The 21474-nt window shown below is 26.9% G+C and overlaps 1 protein-coding gene across 2 annotated transcripts; it reads left to right on the top strand.

Moving 5' to 3' along the window:
• Nucleotides 1-1502: 1502 nt before the first annotated feature.
• On the top strand, nucleotides 1503-10498 carry LOC101497475 (beta-glucosidase 40). 2 transcript variants are annotated; one of them, XM_004490088.4, is made up of 13 exons: nucleotides 1503-1655; nucleotides 4309-4378; nucleotides 5086-5144; nucleotides 6219-6294; nucleotides 6678-6749; nucleotides 7237-7324; nucleotides 7444-7699; nucleotides 7978-8093; nucleotides 8497-8720; nucleotides 8854-8885; nucleotides 9127-9229; nucleotides 9451-9559; nucleotides 10000-10498. In XM_004490088.4, exons 1-13 carry the CDS (start codon nucleotides 1524-1526, stop codon nucleotides 10166-10168), a joined length of 1506 nt encoding a protein of 501 aa, XP_004490145.3. In that variant the 5' UTR covers nucleotides 1503-1523; the 3' UTR covers nucleotides 10169-10498. The 2 variants fall into 2 exon arrangements, with proteins under 2 accessions (XP_004490145.3, XP_027187529.1); XM_027331728.2 differs by lacking the exon at nucleotides 9451-9559 and having other exon boundaries at nucleotides 10000-10154.
• Nucleotides 10499-21474: the final 10976 nt, after the last annotated feature.

The following is a 21474-nucleotide window of genomic DNA, read 5'->3' on the forward strand; positions in this document are numbered from 1 at the left end:
TGGAGTGTCGGCGTTTCACCAACATGTTTTACTTGCAAAAATGGAGATGAAACGACTGATCATATTTTGAAAGATTGTGTTCATGCAACACAAGTTTGGATTAGGTTAGTGGCTTATCCGTATATTACTAATTTTTTTACTTTGCATTTGTACAAATTAGATATTCAACAATCTCAAGCATAAGTAGAGGGGAGCATACAACAATAAGTGACTAACGATATTCATGGTAACTTGTTGACAATTATAGGCATGGAGAAACAAAAGTATCTTTGAAGAGTGATCTCATCGCTTGAGCAATCCAACTCACGAGATTATCAAAATGGCAAAGGAGATAGAAAATCATTAGGATCTTCACTTGACTTATGGATCTCAACACCTGGACATTGTTTTCATTGTATGGAAAATACCTCGAAAAGGATGGATCAACCTCAACTGTGATGACATTGACACACAAAAGCTCAATGAACCTTTCAGGATGTGGTGGCCTTCTTCGAAACAACAATGGGAATATATGATTAGTCATGCATGGAAAATTGGGACTTATGGCGTCCTACATGCTGAGATGTGGGGGGTATGTACATGGATATGGACATAGCTCATCGACAATGGGTTACACACCTTTAATTGGAGAGTGTTTCAAATATCTTAGTTAACATGGTGAATGACAATTGTAAAATCAATAGAAATATCCCCACTCTTATTCATCGTAATCATGAGCTAAAGAATAAGGACTCACAAGTTGAGATCAACCACATGTGGCAGAAAATTAATTTGCTAATTGTAGTTTGACTTTAAACTTTTTTAATTTGTGTAATATGAAGACTCACTCTATAAAGCTCCAAAGGTTTCCTTTTGATGATATCTCTAGAGCTTGCATGTCTTAGAATGTACGTTAACTTTGTAGTTTTTTTGGACTTTTCCCTCTTTTTTATAACAAAAAAAAAAAAAAGTTATCATATCAACATCAAACACATGATATGATAAGTGTATCATGTCTATATCCTATTTGTATTTGGATATCTATCTTACCATATTCCACGTATCAAACAAATACTAATATTTTAAAAGTTTAAAGACTTTTTTCAAATTTTAACAAAATTGAGGGTTATTTTCACACAAGTGCCCAATTTCAAGGACAAAATTTCACTTCTAGATTGAATAAAGAATAGTGGAGTTGCCCTATTGTGTTTCCTAACTTTTCCCGTAGCCAAAGAATGCCAAACTATCGTATACCGAGGTATAATATATTGTTCATATTCTAGATACATTTTTCTTTCGATTTATTGCATATAGTGATGCAAACAATGGAATTTCTTGGTAAGATTGATTTGTGTACCGAAAAGGTTATCACAAGAAGCCATTTTATATTACAACATACATATGATAAAAATAAAATCATTTTGTCTAAGGGAATATAGGTCGGCCAAACAGAACCAAAGAGTTTTACTATATAAATTATCAAAAGAAATAGTGAAGAGTATTGTTCGTCGATTGAACTATAATATCTTAGAGAGAGAAAAACCATGGCGTTTAGAATAGGTATTTTCATAATAACATTGGTTTTGATTATTAAGATTCGAATGTGTGTGTCTCAGATTAACAGGCAGAGCTTTCCTAAGGATTTTGTTTTCGGAACTGCTTCTTCAGCTTTTCAGGTTGGTACATTTTCTTCAATATTCACATTGTAGCTTTCTCAATTTTCACACCTTTATATTTAGTCTTTTAAAAATAATACAAGTGTTTATTGATTGAACTCTCGTAGTTTCAGAGCATGTTTAATTTAGTTTAATTTTTAGAAGCCAATTAAAACAGATAATTTATAAAATATCTTACAATATTAATTTGTAACCTTCTGTTTTAAAATATGATTAAATATATTTTTATTCTGTATAATTTATTTTAATTCTTATAAATTATTTTTTTGACTTTATAGTTCTCAGTTTTTTCTATTAACAATTATAGTCTTTATATTAAATCAATTTATGTACATCTTTTAAAATTTTAAATGATCTTTAGAATAAGGTAAATATGTTCTCCACAAATTTTTAATAAGGGATAAATTAAATATAAATTTTTAAATAAAAAATTATACAAGAAACTAAAATAACAAAAATTTAGTCATACACATAAATTTTTTAGCTTATTTTTTCTAGACTTCTATCAAAATATATAAAGTTTAACTACAATAAAATTGTTGATACAAAAATTTACTGAAAACTATATTTTGAATAAAAAAAACGTATGGGTGTGGTCCAAATTATACTGCTAGAAATTTTGTGCATTGGAATTTTTAGTAGTTAATTTTACTCTATCGAAAATTTCAAATTTTGAAATTTTTGGTACGTATTATTTTTATTTTATAGAATTTTTTTATTTTATAATTCTCCGGTTGTTGCATCTCTTCGTTCCTCTTTCTCCCCTTCTCAATGGGAGCTCTCCTATTAGAATGTATATGAGGTCAAACTTGAGAATGTTTGAGGGTGTTTTTCGCTCATCTGTTCTTCATTGAAAATAAATTGAATATGAAATAAATGTAAAAGAAAAAATTTTAAAAATAAAAAACTGTACCAGAAATTTTAGGAAGGAATGAAATTTCCGGAAGTTTCAACCGAAAATTTCGTTCTTGAAATTTCCGTTAAAAGATTTTTTGATCGTGAGTACCACCATTTTTTTTTACCATAAGATTAGGGGTATTTTTGTAAGTTTAAGCATACATTTTATTAATAGGGGTATAAGTTTAAATGGGGGTATGTAATCCAACTTTTCAATTTTCCAATTGAGAACTATGTCCATAAAGTTTCATCTTTGTCATATAAAGGCCCATAAGTAAGAACATATATTGAATAAAAATTATCGAGATAGAGATTATGAGAAAAACGATTAGGGAACTAAACCAATTTTTTAGCTCAAAATCCTTTTTTACAATAACGAATCATAATTTCTTAGATTTATCATACTTGTTACTCAAAGTATATATGAACGGTAATCTCTTATAGACATGTTAACACTTTATATTCCTATAACAATATTGAAATATGAACATATATTTTAGTTCCGATATTTATAGCCTACTTTTCAACAACGAAATAATACATAAGTTCAATTCTATGGAGCCAATCACAGAAAAACAGTATGAACAAAAATATATGAATAATCAAATACATCGTAATTGCATAAATAATATACAAAAACCAAAACTACATTCAAGAAGATTCATCTAACCCTTAATCAGTAAGTTTAAATTAGCTATTCATATTGTTTAATAAAAGATACATAAAAAGAAAAAAAAATTACAAATAAAAGTTGCACTAGGTCTCCTCTAAAGTGTAGTCGTCTTCTACTTTGTATCAAAAAATTCCAACTCTCACAAAATTACGATTAATTACTTAAATGATGGTATTTGAATGCGCACCAGGGCAATGCGCTAGACCAACATTTATTGTGGTGCAACAAGTTGCGTAATGCACTACATCAAAACTAATTTTGATGTAACATGTTGCGCTGAGATGTCATGCTTCTCTGCTGCACTCAAAGATAATGAGTTGTGCTAGGATGTGCACTGCAACGCAGTGACTGGTGCAATGCGCTCCTGGTCCTCCCAAGTGCACTCCAACTTCTATCAAAAGACAAATTTGCACTATGAGATCACCTTGTGTCAGCATTAATTATCTATAACTTTTCGAGTGTTCATTCCTTAATATAATTGACCTATAACATCAAAACAAAAAGAGAATACTCCGAGAATTTGTCTAATTAAAAACGGTTAGTACCGAAACATTAAAAAATAGTCTAAGACAACTCAAATTCCTTTTATTCTTCAATTAAGTATAAAACTAACTAAAATGAATGAAACTTAAAATAAAAGCTATTAACAAAGTGCTAAAAAATAAGAGTTGATGAAACCTCATCATCTATCATTTGTATGTGTCAGTTTTTAAATGATAATTGTACTCCATCTATGGACAAAATAAATATTTATAGTTGTTCACGAAGTATAAATATAAAAATGATATATCAGCATGTATATATACATAATAAATCAGTACTCTTACACAAAACATAATAAATCGGAAGTGTATTAAAATTCTGTCACTGGTTTTTTCAATTAAGAATCGATTATATTAATTTGGTAAATCTCTACTAGCAAAGCAAAATAGAAAATGTAATAGGTTTTAACTTGGGTTCTTAAAAAAAATATATTTTAACTTGGGAGTAAAATATATAAGAAGGTTCCATAAAAATAAAATAAGCACTTATTTATTCAATAAAATAAGCATGTTAATAATTAGTTACTTGGTTTGATTGTAGTACGAAGGTGCAGTAAAAGAAGATGGAAGGGGCCCATCTGTGTGGGATACTTTTTCACATTCTAATGGAGGTAAGTTTTAACAATGCAAATGTATTATATGATTAGTTTGACTTTGTCGAACTTTTAATCAATCATATATTATTTATAATATTTTTAAAAATAAAATAAAAAATATAAAGTTAATAAAACATTTTCAGAAAAATTAATTATATTTCTATTGAAAACGTATAAAATAGTAGACAAGAAATAAGATTATAATAAATATCACTATTAAAATATAAGAGATAATAAATTTTATTTTTTAATTATCTATTTTATTTTAATTAAGATATAATAAATATCATATATTTAATTCACACAAAACATCTAATATAATAATATTCGTCTGAAATAAATTGTCACCCATTAGGTTTTTTGGAGGCTTCCGTAAAAAAGAAATATCTTAGAGGCTCAAGATTGAAAATAAATTAGTTGGTTGGAGAAATTTGTTATGCAAACTTGAAATTATTTGTGTAAAAATGGATCCATTTTCTTGACAACATGCAACAAGGAACACTCACCACCACCGGTCGTAAAACAATGGTTTGAGAAACCTTTTTGAAATTTAAAATGGACATTTGTTAAGTAATATAAAATAGTAATTTTTATTTTAAAAAATTAAAATTGGCGGAGCCATTAAACAAGTACAAAACATACTATTCTTTTACCTTATATTAAAAAAATTAAAATTGTTGATATGTCATATCTGTTGAAATATGTCTTGCATTTAATGGCAGGCAAAATACTACGTAACAGCAATGCTGATGTTGCAGTGGATCAGTATCATCGCTTTGAAGTAATGATTGATTTAGTTCATGGCTAAGTAACCAACCAATACTTCTTTGTGCAACAACTTTGCTGATTAAAATCTAATTAAATTAATTTAACCACAATCACTTCTAAACGTGACTAACTAGCTAGGTAATTTGTATCTTGCTATATTTTTTTTAGTGGTAATTATAAATATTCATAAAAAGAAATTCATATACATCTTTAATATGTGTTTAAATAATACTACCGCGTCCATCTATAAATATTGAAGTCCATTAATAATAATATTAAATTTATTAATAATTGATATTGTTTTTATAAATTTATCCTTTAAAAGATATAATTAGTTAATATTTTTATTATAATATTATTTATGTTCATTTTTATAAGAGATATTTGAGACAACAAAAGTTGATATATTTATGGATCAGATACATAAATTTTGTTGTTCAATTGTCTCTTTAAAGAAGAAAATGAAGTAGTATTTATCGTCGGTTGTAGAAAAAAATATAAATTAATTAAACTATGTTAGTAAAGAAATATTTAATACAATTCAAAATTTAAAGAGTCTTGTAATTTTTTTTCTTTTCACAAAAGTCTTATATTTAAGAATAGAGGTTTTATTTCTTAACTATTTTTTAAGGTGGCTTGAAGGTGAAGCCAATAAAACAATCATTTTAGACTTAAAAAAATTAATATTTACTTAATAAAAGGACTTCCAAAAAGATTTTATACTTAATAAAAGTATCTCATATTTTAATATTTTAAAATTTAAGACTAACCAAATTTTATATAAAAATAACGTTATTTAAACATATAACAAATTAATTGAATTAATTATAATAAAAAGAATTATATTAAATTAATTATATTAATTTAATTAATATTTTTTTTAATTATAAAGTGTCTTAAAAATAATTTTTCATAAATAATTTAAATAATTTTATTAAAATATTATTATATACTCTAAAAGATCTCATATTAAAATTCACTTTAGCTATAAATAAGACTATAAATAAGACTATAAATAAGACGGTCCTGCCATTTTTGGATGGTATTTTAACTTGTGCATCTTGCATATATTGTTTTTTGCAACTAGGGAGACGTACATATTATGAAGGACATGGGAATGGATGCTTATAGGTTTTCAATTTCCTGGACTCGAATTTTTCCCAGTAAGATTTATTCTAACCACATTTTTAGGTGGAATCTACAATGATAAGACTTTTAAGGTTTACAATAAGGAAACATAAATGTTTGTATGTATAAATTATGAAAATTAAGATTTTAAATAAAGGTCTACGATTACAACTATAGCCACAACATAATTTGACGTTGATTAAACCATAACACAATTGTGATTTAAGTTACATTAACTACATTTGACCGTGATTCTCTACGATATCAAATATTACGATGCATCTACAATGGTTACCACTATTTATAACCTTAATGAAAATCATATGATTAATCGTCACATTTGAATTAAATGATGAAACATTTAATGTCCATAAAACTTAATGGAGAAGCATTGTGACCATGGATTATAATATGTCAGATGGATTTGGGGTAGTCAATCAAGCAGGAGTTGATCACTACAATAAACTCATTGATGCTTTACTAGCCAAAGGTAAACTCTTGCCATTTGATAAATGAAAATCATGCTTCTTGAATACAAATTTATCTATGTATATATGTGTTACACCTATTCTTATATCTAAGAGTTCTTGCATAATTTATATTAGACAAATTGTACATGAAATGTTAATATAAGATTCAAAGATACTATACATGTAAAAGTTTGATTTTATAATTTGAAGAGATCGAGTTCGAATTTACTTCAAAATGATTGTAAAATAATCATTAATACCACTTAAATAATGATAATTTATCTCTTCTTGGTTTGAAAACAAAAAAATTGAAATACATTTTTAAGCAAAAATAGCATGCAAAAGCTTCACTATGAATGCAAATGAATCACAAAATTGAGAAAAAGAAATGGAAGCTAGATTAAAATAAGCAACAAATCTTCTATCATACTTCTAATTATTTCATTATATAGAAGCATTGCATGCATGCTTTTAAAAATTTTGAATTAAAATCCCAAATATGTGTAGGAATTGAGCCATATGTTACTCTGTACCACTGGGACCTACCTCAAGCCTTAGAAGACAAGTACAAGGGATGGCTTAGCCCTTTAATCATGTATTCAATTTTATTTGTATTATAACTTGAATTCCCTTTAGTTTCACAATATTAATAGTATCATTATGGTCATATATAAAACAATATAAATCTTTTTAGTATATATTTTTTTACAACAGAAAAGATTTTGCAACATATGCTGAGATATGCTTTCAGAAATTTGGAGACAGAGTGAAACATTGGATCACTTTCAATGAGCCACATACATTTTGTATGATGGGATATGATGTTGGACTTCAACCACCAGGAAGATGCTCAATTCTCCTTCACAAGTTGTGTAGTAGTGGAAACTCTTCTACTGAACCTTATATTGTGGCTCATAATGTCCTTATTTCACATGCAGTTGTAGCAGATATTTATAGGAAAAAATATAAGGTAAAGTAATACAATAATTTCACAAAATTTTTCTATGATGGATATACTTTGGAGGACTAAATCAGGCAGGTATTAGATTTATTTAGTTTATATTTGTACTATAAATTGGACTATTTATTAAAATTGCAATAGTAAAAGTCAGATTTATGTATGCAACTGTATATTCACATTTGTATGCTCTTAATCTTTGTTTTCTTTTTTTGATACATGATTTGTTCTTTTAATCTTTAATGTATATTTGTTAGAACCAATTTTCTGAGTAAGGTGTTCTTCCACAGAAAATACAAGGTGGATCTGTGGGAATATCTTTGGATGTAATTTGGTTTGAGTCAGCAACAAATTCCAAAGAAGATATTGAAGCAACTCAGAGAGCCTTGGATTTTACACTTGGCTGGTAATATATCTTGCAAGACATTATATAATCAAAATATATTTTAAAAGAAAGAAAGTTAATGTGATTAGTTTAAAATTACATTCACTTTCTTTTAACTCATTTTTATTTATATTTTGGGACGAAGTTGTATTTTTGTGTCTATAATATTACTTATGTAGACACTTGAAATTATAGGATTTTTTGTCTTTAACCCTTGAGTTTATATGAAAAAAAAATTCTTGTAATTCAAAATTCGACTTAGAGATAAGCAAAACTTGGCGAATTATTGAATGAACATGGTTTGACCTTGAATATTACTTATCAATTCAACTTTAAATGAAATTTATTAACTACTTGAGATTAACTAATTAAATATATATATATATATATATGGATAAACTAAAGTTGTTATTTTGCTTGACAGGTTTCTTGACCCATTGATATTTGGAGATTATCCAAAATCAATGAAAAGTAGAGTTGGGAGCAGGCTACCAAAATTTTCAAAATCTCAAACTAGTCTTGTTAAGGGTTCATTAGATTTTGTTGGCATCAATCATTACACCACATTTTATGCAATGCACAATGGTTCTGATTTACTTCAAGTTGCACTTCATGACTACATTTCTGACTCTGCTGCTCTTACTCTTCGTAAGTTATATTTCAACCTTTTTATATTTTATTTCTACATATACTTGTTATTTTGATTTTCTTGGTTATTTATAATTTGTTTAATGATTACCCCAAATTGAAAATTATTGTTTGTGTTTTTTACTCCTTCCAGCTTTCAATGGGACCGAGATTATTGGAGAAAGGGTAAGTTCTTTAAGAATGATGATATATATATTCGTGAGATATTTGGTTAATCTAAAACAAAACTGTGATAATTCAATTGACTAAATGATTAATTCACATCACGACAAGAAATCACAAGTTTATAGATCATGATTCATATCTATATTGTACTAAGACGAATTGGATGTCACAAATTTACTTTCATATTTAGGTAGGTAGTTCTTATTAGTTAAGACTATAAAATTCAAATTGTGATTTGTAGGCAAATTCTTTATGGTTGTATATAGTACCACAAGGGATGAGAAGCACAATGAATTACATCAAACAGAAGTATGGGAATCCTCTGCTCATTATAACTGAAAATGGTAATCTTTAAACTAGACAAATTTGAGTTTTATTTGACTCTAGTTCAAAATTTCATTTTAGATAAAATTAAGGCATGCAAAAGTATAGAGTAATGCACAACAAATTTTATTATGCAAGTTTGCACTCACCATGACAGAGTTTTGTAACAACTATCATTAAAATTATGAATATTGAATAAATTATTTGTCGGCTACATCTAACATATACTCTCTTGTCAAAGGAATGGATGATCCAAATGATCCATCTATCTCAATCAATGATGCTCTAAAGGATGACAAGAGGATTAGATATCACAATGACTATTTAAACAACTTATTAGCTTCTATCAAGTATGTATTGATGTTGTATACTTTCTTGATTGTATACTCCTCCATTCATCTCATAATTTATTTCTTCTTTAGAGATTTTGATTTGTATTAAAAAGTTTATTTATCATTTTAAAACATAAAAAAAAACATTAATTTTTAATATTATATTATTTATTAATATGTCAACATACAACAATACATTAATTTGGTCAAAAAAAGAAAACATACAAAACATTAATTTTGTCCTTGACTTCTTAACTACTACAATAAGAACATTTTATTTCCCAATAAGTTATTTTATCATGGTAATTAATTAGTATAATTATTATTGTTATAAGATGCATTATTTATTTCTAAAAGACAAAAATAATGTGATACAACGAGTGAGCCTATAATTCATTTTCTTTTATAAATAAATGTTATTAATTTAGCTTATGGATTTGTTATGTCTTTGATTGTAGGGAAGATGGGTGCAATGTGAAAGGCTATTTTGTGTGGTCGCTGTTGGATAATTGGGAGTGGCAAGCTGGATACACTTCTAGATTTGGTCTTTATTTCATTGACTACAATGACAATCTAAAGAGATATCCAAAAAAGTCTGTTGAATGGTTTAAGAATTTCTTGAACTAAACTCAACAACACAAATGATTTATAAATAATAGGAATGGACCATAAACTTTTATTTCCAAAGAAAATAATAAATTATCTGCAATTAAAGAATAAGCAGGCCAAAAGAGAAATTGGAAAATATATTTTCTTCTTTTATTTATTTATTAAAAAGTTATTAGTTAGTAATTTGTTAGAGAAAGCATAATTGAGATCAAACACTGAACTTTCTATGTAATATCACTCTTGGGCTGGGCCTATGTCCTAATTATATAATGGATTTTGCCTAGAAGCACGAGAAGACAATCCGAATGAGATAATATATTGCACTTTAAGACTTAGTCGAATTGATAAGTTTAGTATCTTGTCTTGAGTTTGAATTTAAAATCTCACATTTATGTGTGAGTTGATGGTGATATTTATCAAAAAAAGAAAAATTAATTGATTTAACTCAAGGGTTAATAAATTTCAGTTAAAGATGAATTAATTGAGAGAATCCAAAATCAAATCTTAGTTGGAAGAATTCTTGCTAAAACTTTAGTTTTCTCTGAATCAAATTCGACTTTGTATTAGTGAATTTCATTGAACGTAATTGTTAAATTTGGTTAATTTGTGAATTTATTTATCACTTGACCTTTGTGTCTTGTGAAGACTATATTTTGAGCTATAAATATCCAGATTGAGAAATTGTGTCCTTAGAAAGCTAAGAAACAAAGTTATAATTGTTGTTAAGAGAAAAATTAACAAATTTAGACAAATTTAATGTGAAAATAAGCCTCGAAGTTGTGGTTCTGTTGTTGTTAACAACGACCTTTCCTCACGTAAAGAAGCATAACTAACTCACTTTAAATTCAATTAAGACTTTGTAATACCTCTTTGTAAAACTATTTCATAGAGTTTTAAGTGTGGACTAGAGAGGGCTTTATCTACACAAACTTTGTGGTCTATAAATTTGAGAGTTTTAGATGATTGAATAGTTTTCTGATTTTTGTCTTTAGTATTTTATCTTTTCTTTGTTGTTTATTTTTTTGCTATAGATTAGATTAGATGGTGATGATCATGGATGGCTAAACTATTGTCTGTTTTTCTTCAATGAAGTATTCTACTAAATATTTTGGTGTCTTAGATTGATTGATGCTTTAATTTTATTTGTTTATTATTTGTTGATTAATCTTAATTCAATTAAAAATCATAAAACCCCCCTCTTTTTTATTTTTTCTTTATTGTCTAATATATAATTAAATATTCTTGTGAGAATGATCCTGAAGTTAACACCATATACTCTAAGTTTTACTTGTTTTTAACCCGTATATGGATGCAGATCAAATAGACAATTATGTCAGGGATCTTTGATTTTTATTAACCAAATTAAAATTTTTGTTTTATTATTTTGTTTCATTTATTTTTTATGTAATAATTATTAAAAAATCTTTAAAATTAACGGAAGATTCTTAAATCATTTGGCTAATCTTATTAATGTGATGACATCATGACAACAACAATCACGTTTTAAAAGCTATATTTCATATGGGATTCATAATATTTGCTCTTTTATATGTAATGGTTGTGATACATGTCCTATGTTGTTAGAAATTGATTTTTATGGTGAGGATCAAATTGCATGTGATCTTGTAGGTTTTGGTGAATTATGGTTCTACAATAAATTATATTTAAATTTGACTATAACAAATCATAAGATGAAGAACAACACATACGGGGTTAGGTCCTTCAAGATGATGAAGGATGTTTTTTCCTTGCAAGGATGAAGAACACTCGATGTTGTGTGACAGTGTTAGAAGGCAATTTGATTTTCAATTTTCAATTTTGAATTTTTAATTTTGAATTTTAATTTTTAGTTAAATTTCAATTTTTATTTTATTTGAATTGAACTACTCTTTTTACCGTGTTTTGTTATAAATTCATCAAAGTATAAAAAAATATTGACACTTCAAAACAAAAAATATTGAATTTTAACTATTTGAAAATAATTCAAATAGTATAAAATTAAAATCATTTTAGTAATAGAGCTAATTAATGGACATAATCATCGTAGTAGCGATTGATCGTCAAAGATAGTTGCATTAAAAGAGAATGTAATAATAAACAATGGTAGTGTTGGTGGTGGAAGAGAGTGGTTGAAGGTGGGTGGTGATAATGAAAGTGATAGTGGTCGGTGATGGTGGTGGCAGTGGTAAAAAATGGGTGGTTGATGATGATTGCGGTGTTTGGAGATGGTGATTGGAGCGATACTTATATATATATATATATATATATATACAGTCACATGTTAGTTTAAAAAAAATTAAAATTATAAATAAATAAAAATTCTTTTGAGTTTAAATATAATTATTTTAAATTAAATAAAAAAACCAATTTAATCTTATTTTATTCAAATGAGCCCTTAATTAATGATGCAAAGTTGAGGGTTGTTGGGTTAGATGTAGGGTTAGAGAAAAACTATGGAATCTTTTGTTCATTAGTAGATGAAAAGTCATATTCTATTTTAAGATTAAAGGAATGCAGGTTCACATGACTAACCCTATTCATGCATCATGAAAATATAACAATGCAATGCAACACAATTTTAAAAATACCAACAATGTTCCTATCGCTAAAATTGAAATGAAAAATGAAAAATGAAAAATTCTATCAAATAAAATCCAAAAAATTTAAAAATATCACAAAAAAGTTCTAAAAATCAAATAAAGATAAGCAAATTTTTTTAGAATTTTTTGAGAATGTTAAAAATTAAAAAAATGATCTAAACAAAGGAATTTGAGATTTTGATGGTCGAATCCCGTGAGAAGTGTCTTCTACGAGAGTCTTGTTCCTTGATTTTTTTGTGATTTTCTGATAAAAAGTTCAAAGATATTAGAAGTCAGTGTAGAGACGTTCTACAAGGCCCACTTTAGGATGACCGAGTTAATATCTCTACATGATTTTATGTTTTAAAATATAAGTAAAAATTAATTAGAAAAAAGTTGATATATATAATTAAAAAATTAGATCAAGTTAATAATTTTTTTTGACAAATTTATATTTATATTTGAGTATTATTGGGTGAGTTTTCATGTTCAAACGTACGGAACTAAATAATTGACGGTCAATTTAGGTAGAGAGTTACAATCAAATAAACTAAAGAGTTCAAACCAATATAATTTGTTTGATTTAGTTAGTCAGGTTGAGTACGACTTGTAAAGACCTTTAATCATGGAAGGTTGCTTAACAATGTGAATGCCACATATTTTGACAAATAAATTATTTGAGTTTTGCCTATTACTTCTCATGAAAACTTTCTCACAAGTCATGTTATTTAGAAAGACCAAATATGGTCAGAAAATGGTAAAAGTTCAATGGCATTCTAAGCAAAGAAGTCTATGGTTGAAGTTGCTAAGTGATACATCACCAACCTCACATGAATTGTTAGCATTACGTTTCAAGCCACATTTTTCTCGTTCTACCAAAGTTTTTTTTTCTTCTTTTTCTCTACTAAAGAAGAATTTGTACCACGGTGAAAATAAAATTTAGTTAAGTAAATATGAATATATTAATATTATATTTTAAATTTGCTAGTTTTTAAATAATTTAAGTATATTAGTCTATATTGATTAATTTTTTACAATTAATTGTATTATTATAAAATAAAATTTAAGTAGAATGTCATATAAAAATTCTTCAAAACATCATGCTAAACTTTAAAATAGAACTTAATTTTATTGACATATTAGTTCATTAATTTATTTGAAGATGTTAAGATGAAATAAATTTATAAGTAGAAAATTAAGCCAATAAAAGATAATAAATCAGATTTAAGTCAGATTTTTAACTTATTTTTAAGTCAATGAAAGATAATAAATCAGATTTAAGTATTGTATGCCACAATATTTATTATTTTAGTTAGTTTTAGGTTTTTATGTTTAAACAATTTTAACAACTAAATCTAATTTTAACTTTGACTCTTTGAATATCCGTGTCAAATTTCAAATTTAGGTTGAGTTTTAGTTTTTCGTTATGTTAAACCACTCACTTTGTTTCACTTAATAATAAATTCACTCAATATAAAAAATATTGACATATAAAAATAATTAATAATGACAAAAAAAATTTATGCCAAAAAAAAATGGCAAAGGACTAGAGTGGTGGTCGAAGCTCATCAATGGTTGCAGATAGTGGCCAAAGTAAAGGTTGTCGATAGTTAGAGTCGGGGCTTAAAACTATTGATTGTGATGTGTTAGAGTATAAGTGAAAAATGTTTTAATAATAAGTAAGAAAACTTATTTAACCTCCTTTTACTTAATACTCAGTTCGGTCATTCTACAATTATTGTCACTTCGATTTACACAAAAATCAATTGTTGCAATAAACACTAAGATATTTTGAATTTTACTGTAAAATAATAATGTTATTTTAATTAAAATAATATTTAGTCAGATTTATTTGATCAACTCTGATATACCAAAATTTCTTTCTTTCCTCTAAACATTAGAGGGTTAAGACCAAAACTACTTTTATGCAATTCGCAAGGTTCAACAAGCAATCAATATCAATATTTCACCATAAAAAATGTAGTATTATTAGTCTGAGAAAAAATGTAGAAGCTATTTATCAACTGGATCTTTTTAGCTAAAAATTTATTAAGAAAATAAAAATAAAATTTGGCGGACATGAACCTAAGAAATAAAAATTTATTAAGATTTACTAACTCTTAGATAGGAATTATATAAATTGGCTTGCTTCTGTATATTCTTTTTCCTTTCTTTTGAAATCAACCGGGTAAAAGACTCATCACTCACAATCATACAATTTTGTAAATATCTAATAGCGGCTACCTTATCTTCGTCATCAATATATCTCCCATGATGTGTTTCTCTAGCATCTATATCTCTTAACTTTTTTTTGCAATATCCCTAAGTCATGAGAAATTACATATTTTAAATTATCATATTTGACAATAACATTTGGAAATGACATACTCAACACTATAACATTTAAGTGTAAATTTCAAATCATAATAGATTTGATGATTTTGAACATTGTTTTCCTCTGATACTGCATCACTTCAAGAACCCACCATACGCATAGTTGGATATTGATTATCCTCTCATAGATGTTATGTGTTAGCTGAATTAGATAAGTTGGAATCAAATACTTGATGAATTATATTTTTTAGGACTATTTGTAGTCTGTCTAGCCTGGCATTTGGACTCTTGATGTCTCCTCACATTGGCTTATGTTACCCCAAAAATAAATTGAATTCAAGTTAGAAACTTCATCACGATTTTTAACAATTATTTCATGATTAGAGGGAAACAATTATCGATAAGCGTATTGTCTCCTAGTTCAACATTAGGGATATGATCAACAAAAATATAGTTAACAACATGATGAATATTATCACCCTAAATAATATATTTTCTTATACTTTTAGTTTCAATATTGTTTTTAGTAGTAGTATATTCAAGGACATAATTATTAACCAACTTATTTATCACTGCAACATCTTCAACAAATTGAGCGATTTCATGACTGTTAGAATATTTTCAACATTTATATATGGAATGTTATGCAACACAACATGATTCACAAAACATTGGCTTATTTTCATAATCAATGTAAACAAAGAATGAAAATCGATCATATTCAATAAGAACACAATCTCTCAACTCTTGTGTCATGTCTAAATTGATGTAAGTTATTGGTAACTAGCTCAGTGAATACTGCAAGAATGTTTTAGAGTTTGAAAAAAAAATTTCAAGAAAAAGGTTGTGAAGTGTTGACTGACTCAATATGTTGATTGTAGGAACAATTGTTGTAATCCGTACGGGAGGAGAGTCATGAAGAATAACCCACGGGTTTACGCACCATTGACAATTCAACCGAACAACTCCATGCGAAGAACACAACCAACAGATCGTGTAAAGTAAGCAAGCATCGAACCAGATTGAGAACCAATAAAACATAAGAAGTATGGTGGAGTTGCAACAGAGCATTCACACAAAAAGGAAGGGAGCAAGACGTCAAAGACCAAACAACATAGACCAATAAATATCCATGAGTAATACTGATGTCCATCAGCGGAAATAGAGTTATATGTCAAACCCTAAATAGGTTTTGGTGCCCTCAGATCCAAAAAAGTCATGGTTAGAAAATAGTAGAAGCTATTTATTGACTTAGATTTATAATAAAATTTATGGGTTGAGAAAATACTCATTCTAGTCTCAAATATAAGCAAAAGTAAGTCAAACAAAATCAATGTATCTGGTTAAATATTGAACCAAATACATTAACTTTAGTTTTGCTTATATTTGAGACTCGGGTTATATCATTTATTCATAGTTTTACGCACAACTCAAATTTATCATCTTACATTTGGGAAAAAATTATCAACTTTTTGATAATCATGCCAATATCATTTCTACTCCCTTTTAAATGTAATGTGGAACGAAGCCTCTATCAATGTGTACTAAACCAGTCTCATAAAGGTCCAAACTCTCAATAACATCATTATTGCACGATGAAGAAAAATAAAATAAAATAATTATTTTTAATGAATTGAACTTTCTTGGGTCCGAGACAAAAATGTTGTAGAGGAAGAAAATGATGGTTGTTGCACCGAGTTCCTCATTAGGGTGGTATACTTGCACACACTCTGACGATTAAGTAAATTTTTGCTAGAGAATGAGAGATTTTATGTTAGAATTTGAGTGTATCTTTACTACTTCAAGTGTCCTTCCTTTATATTGGATTCTCTAATGTTTCTAGAAGAATTATGTTAGGATCATCAAAAAGGGGATCAATGATTCTCGAATCATCATATGATGTGAGACATGTGTCTATTTGAGTAAAAAATGGTGATTACCATCTAATGATTGTAATCATGGTTAGATTCTCATCAAATGACTCAAGATGTGGACATAGGCGAGTTATCGTGGTCCATCATCACTGGATCTTATTACGGTAATTTGGTAGCTAGGAGTGATGGTATAGATGAGTTACCATGGCTATCGACTACAAACCCTTCATGGGATGAAGAATGCCCTAATTTTGAAAAACCTATGTCTCCTTCATATAAAAGGTTGATTCGAAAGGACATGTTTCTTTAATGAGGACTACAATATTCTGAGTTGGGCCTAAAACAATTTATTTTTGTGCTTATGATTGACTATTTATTGGCACATTTAACTAATTAATTTTTCTTGATAATATACTACTAAAGTTAGTTTTCACAAAACAATAGTTATTGTTACTTTAACTTTGAAAGCGACATATAAATAAATTCTAAAGCACCGACACATAAAATGATATAGCGGGTGTGTACATAGTTTTAATCCAATTTTTCTTTTCATATATTTCATCCAATCACTATTATAAATATAAATAATTACTTTCATTGTTATTAAAAAATTAGTCAAATGCAATTAATTTTTTAGATATATAAAATACAATCTAAATTTACTAAATTATCTATTTTAATGTCAAACATTCAACTATCGACATCAATATATATATATATATATATTATTTATTTTATTTTATTAAAGTAGGGGTATATTATGAGTACTAGCATTTAATGAGTCAAAAGTAGTTAACTTTTGCTCATAATATTGATCTTGATTTGTTGTCATCTTTCTACTTATAATAGTGATTAAAGGGGTATTATGTATTGGAAGTTCGAGGACACCAGAGCAACAACGAGTCAAATGATTCAAAATCATAAGAGATTTTGATACAACATCGTTATCTAAAATATTAAAGCATTAGGTATATAGGTCACGTCTCTTTTATATTTAACATTATTGTGACAAAAAATTTCAATAGTTGTTCGAATTCAATAGAGTCGCTACAAAAGTTTATTTAAAAAAGGAAAAAGTTAGAAAACTCTTAAAAGCATACAAATGTATTTGAAATTAGATTTTAGGTTCGGGAGACGATTATACGTAGTCGCGTACAGAAGATAATAGCTTCTTACAATATTCGTTTAAAAAATAGTTATTTATAATTTATTGTACAAAAATTTATGTTAACTTTAAAATATTTATTTCTCTTTATTATTAAATGCAAATATAACATTTTTTATGAAAAAGATTTTGAAATAAAGTGTATTAAAAATATAGGGAAAAATAAATTTTTTATTATTGTAGTAGAAAAAAGTGCTCTCTTGTTCCTACGCATCTCCCGGTGCGATGAAGAAATCAAAACTACGTAATTTTTTAGTTGAAAAAGCAAATGTGTAGATTGTTTTTAAAGAAAATTCCTTTGTTGCAATAAAAATGCTTTGATTAAAAAAATATTTTGATGAAAGAAAATAAAATGAGAAATTGATTGTGATGATTTTGTTTCATTTAAATAATTGTGATATAAATGAGTTTTAAAACTTTTAAGTTGTACAACTTATATCTTAACAACTCACATATTAAAAAGATGTTCGATCAAATTAATTGGTGTGACCCCTCACTATTTGTCTACTCTCATCATGAAATTACTCTTTATGCCTCAGTTTATGCAGATGATATTCTCATAATTGGTTCCTCCTCTTCTATGGTACATAAGTTGCGTCTCAAATTTTCCTTGAAACATCTTGATAAATTTGACTATTTTATGGGCATTAAAGTCAAACACTTGAAGAATGGATGTATGTGTCTTATACAATTCAAGTATATATAAATACCTCTTACATCAATAAATACGCATGATTCTAATGGTCTTTCTACACCCATGATTAATAGTTCCAAACTCGATAACTTTGGCTCAGACTTCATGATAGTTTCATATCTTTATCGTTCCATTGTTGGTGCTACGCCATATGTTAATTTAACCAGACTTAAGCTCTTCTTCAGTGTCAACAAAATTTTCCAATTTCTCTCATCTCTTTTAGACTCCCACTAGCAAGTTGTAAAGAGAATTCTTAGATACCTTAAGGGGACTTCTTACTTTGGTTTACTTCTATAGCTTTCCTTGTCTACCGATTTGTAAAACAGTTCGCTTTGGTGTTTTGAACTGAAATCGGTTCGGTTTAGTTTTTTCAAACTAAAATCTAGTTAAGTTCAGTTTTCAAACAGTTTTAATTCAGAACTGAACTTTGTCCACCCCTATTAAGCACATTGACTTCCATTTTATAAGTGAAAAGGTAGTGGTAAAGTCTCTTCAATCTCAACATGTCTCAGCTGCTAACAAGTAGTTAATGCTTTGACCAAGCCTATCCACTGCTAAGTTTCTTGTGTTTAGAGACAAGCTCAAAGTTTTTGCATCATTGCACCCACGTTATCTTATAGGGGGCTAATATATGCAGGGTCGTCTTAATGTTTTTGAAAATCCTGTTTGAATCTAAAAATTTGTGGCTCTAATAAAAAATACAATTTAAAAAATTATAAGTTACTTCAAAATATTATATTTTAACCAAATGAAATATCAAAAATGCAAACTATTTTATTAAAATTTATCAAAATAAGTCAATTGTAAGTAACATCTAAATACAACTTCAAGCTAGCATTATCCTTCTTGCTATTTAAAAAGAGTCAATCTTCTAGCCCTTTTTAAAGCAAATTTATCAACCATGTCTTCGTATTGTATTGCCTCCAAAAGATCATTCGCAATTGCTATTAATGCTAATTATTGATCTATTAGTACCCTAAAATCACAAAATCAATAATGAATTCCTAAAATCTAAAACACTAACATCATATTAAAACGTAATAGATAACTAGTTCATGTAAATCAGCCATTTTAAACAAAAAAAATAAAATCAGTAAATCACATAACTCTAACATCAAGATTCAATATTCTAACTTTGATGGTGGGTGGTGGAGTGTGGAGATGAGACGAGGATTGAGACTCGAGAGAAATTAGGTTTAATTTTTGTTTAGACATAAGATAATCTATGTTCAGAATGAGTATTTATTATAGGCATAAGATGCAAATATTAAATTTTAAAGTGGTCAAATACAAAAATTAAATATATCAATACAATTTTTTAAATTATCTTAAAAAATTGGACCATCTTTGATTAGAATTCCTGTGACAATGTTCTAGTTACTCAAATTGATCTTTGATCTTGTGTAGATGTATATGAGTTATGACTCTGATTAGAGAGTTATTTAGAGTCTATGATGACGTAGAACTAGAGTTAATTATTGTTTTGATGGTGTGGCACAAGTATATATTAATATATGTAAGCTTGCTGATATTTATCATCATTTCAATCGGCAATGTAATAAGATCGTTCAGTGTAATTTTTATATATATATATATATATATATATATATATATATATATATATATATATATATATAAAGTTGGATAAGAATAAACTCTGATATAAAAGGCTAAGGACAAGATAAGTAGTATAATATTTTGTATTTGATTTGTTTAATTATAAACACACATAATCATAGTATTTTATCTTATCTTTTGTCTTTTGTTTAGCACATCTCAGTTATAAATATAAAAAGAAAATAACTTATGAATTTACAAAAAAAAGAAATTAAATATGCAATGAAAAATTTATAACAAATATTACTTCTTAAATAAGAAATGAAATAATTATAAATAAACTTACTTTTAAATATTACAAATTAACCAAAAATACTATAAAAAAGTAATGAAATATTTTTATATTGAAAAAAAAAATCAGTTTTTACAAATATTTAAAAATAATTGTTAACCGTACTAAATAAAGAATTACATTTTTTTAAAACAAACATGTATAACAAAATCATATAAAATGAAAAACTTATTTTATGATAACATTATATATATATATATATATATATATATTTAAATTAATTATCAATATGTTTTAAAAAAATTCATATTGAGGTCTATAGATTTTTAATTTATATTATATTTTTCGTATTTAATCAAGTATTAGCCATACTTTAGGCAAGTGCTTAGTGAGCTTCATTTAAGGAAAAATAATTAGAGAAAATTTGACTTTGAATTTTAGTTGAAACAATTACTAGTCACACTTTACTTACCTCTTGGTCGAACTCTTGATTTTTGGGACTCCATTTTCTTAAAACCATATAGTTAAAATAAATAAAAAAGAAAATGTTACTATGTAACCCCACACTTATACTTCTACCTCACATTTTATACAAATTACTTATTTTATCCTTTTTTCATTTTTTTTTAAAATAAATAAATTTTTTTTTACCCTACTAAATTCAACTTGGGTTCTGAAAAACTTAAAAAAAAATTCCAGAACTCATGTGTTTTAGAAAATCTGAACTTTGTGTACCAGATTTTTTTTTTTATATTTTTTAGTACACAAATGTATTTTAAAAAATGTGAACGTTGTGTACAGAAAAACTTTTTTAAAGTTTTTAGAAACA

The sequence above is a fragment of the Cicer arietinum genome, chromosome 2 (assembly GCF_000331145.2).
Source record: "Cicer arietinum cultivar CDC Frontier isolate Library 1 chromosome 2, Cicar.CDCFrontier_v2.0, whole genome shotgun sequence".
NCBI lineage: Eukaryota > Viridiplantae > Streptophyta > Magnoliopsida > Fabales > Fabaceae > Cicer > Cicer arietinum.

What these genes read in the sequence shown, in the direction of transcription:
- LOC101497475 (XM_004490088.4), top strand. Translation starts at nt 1,524, where the DNA reads ATGGCGTTTAGAATAGGTATTTTCATAATAACATTGGTTTTGATTATT. An exon ending in TGGCTTAGCCCTTTAATCAT is followed by an intron (nt 7,325 to 7,443) that starts GTATTCAATTTT and finishes TTTTTACAACAG; the next exon opens with AAAAGATTTTGCAACATATG. An exon ending in AACTTATTAGCTTCTATCAA is followed by an intron (nt 9,560 to 9,999) that starts GTATGTATTGAT and finishes CTTTGATTGTAG; the next exon opens with GGAAGATGGGTGCAATGTGA.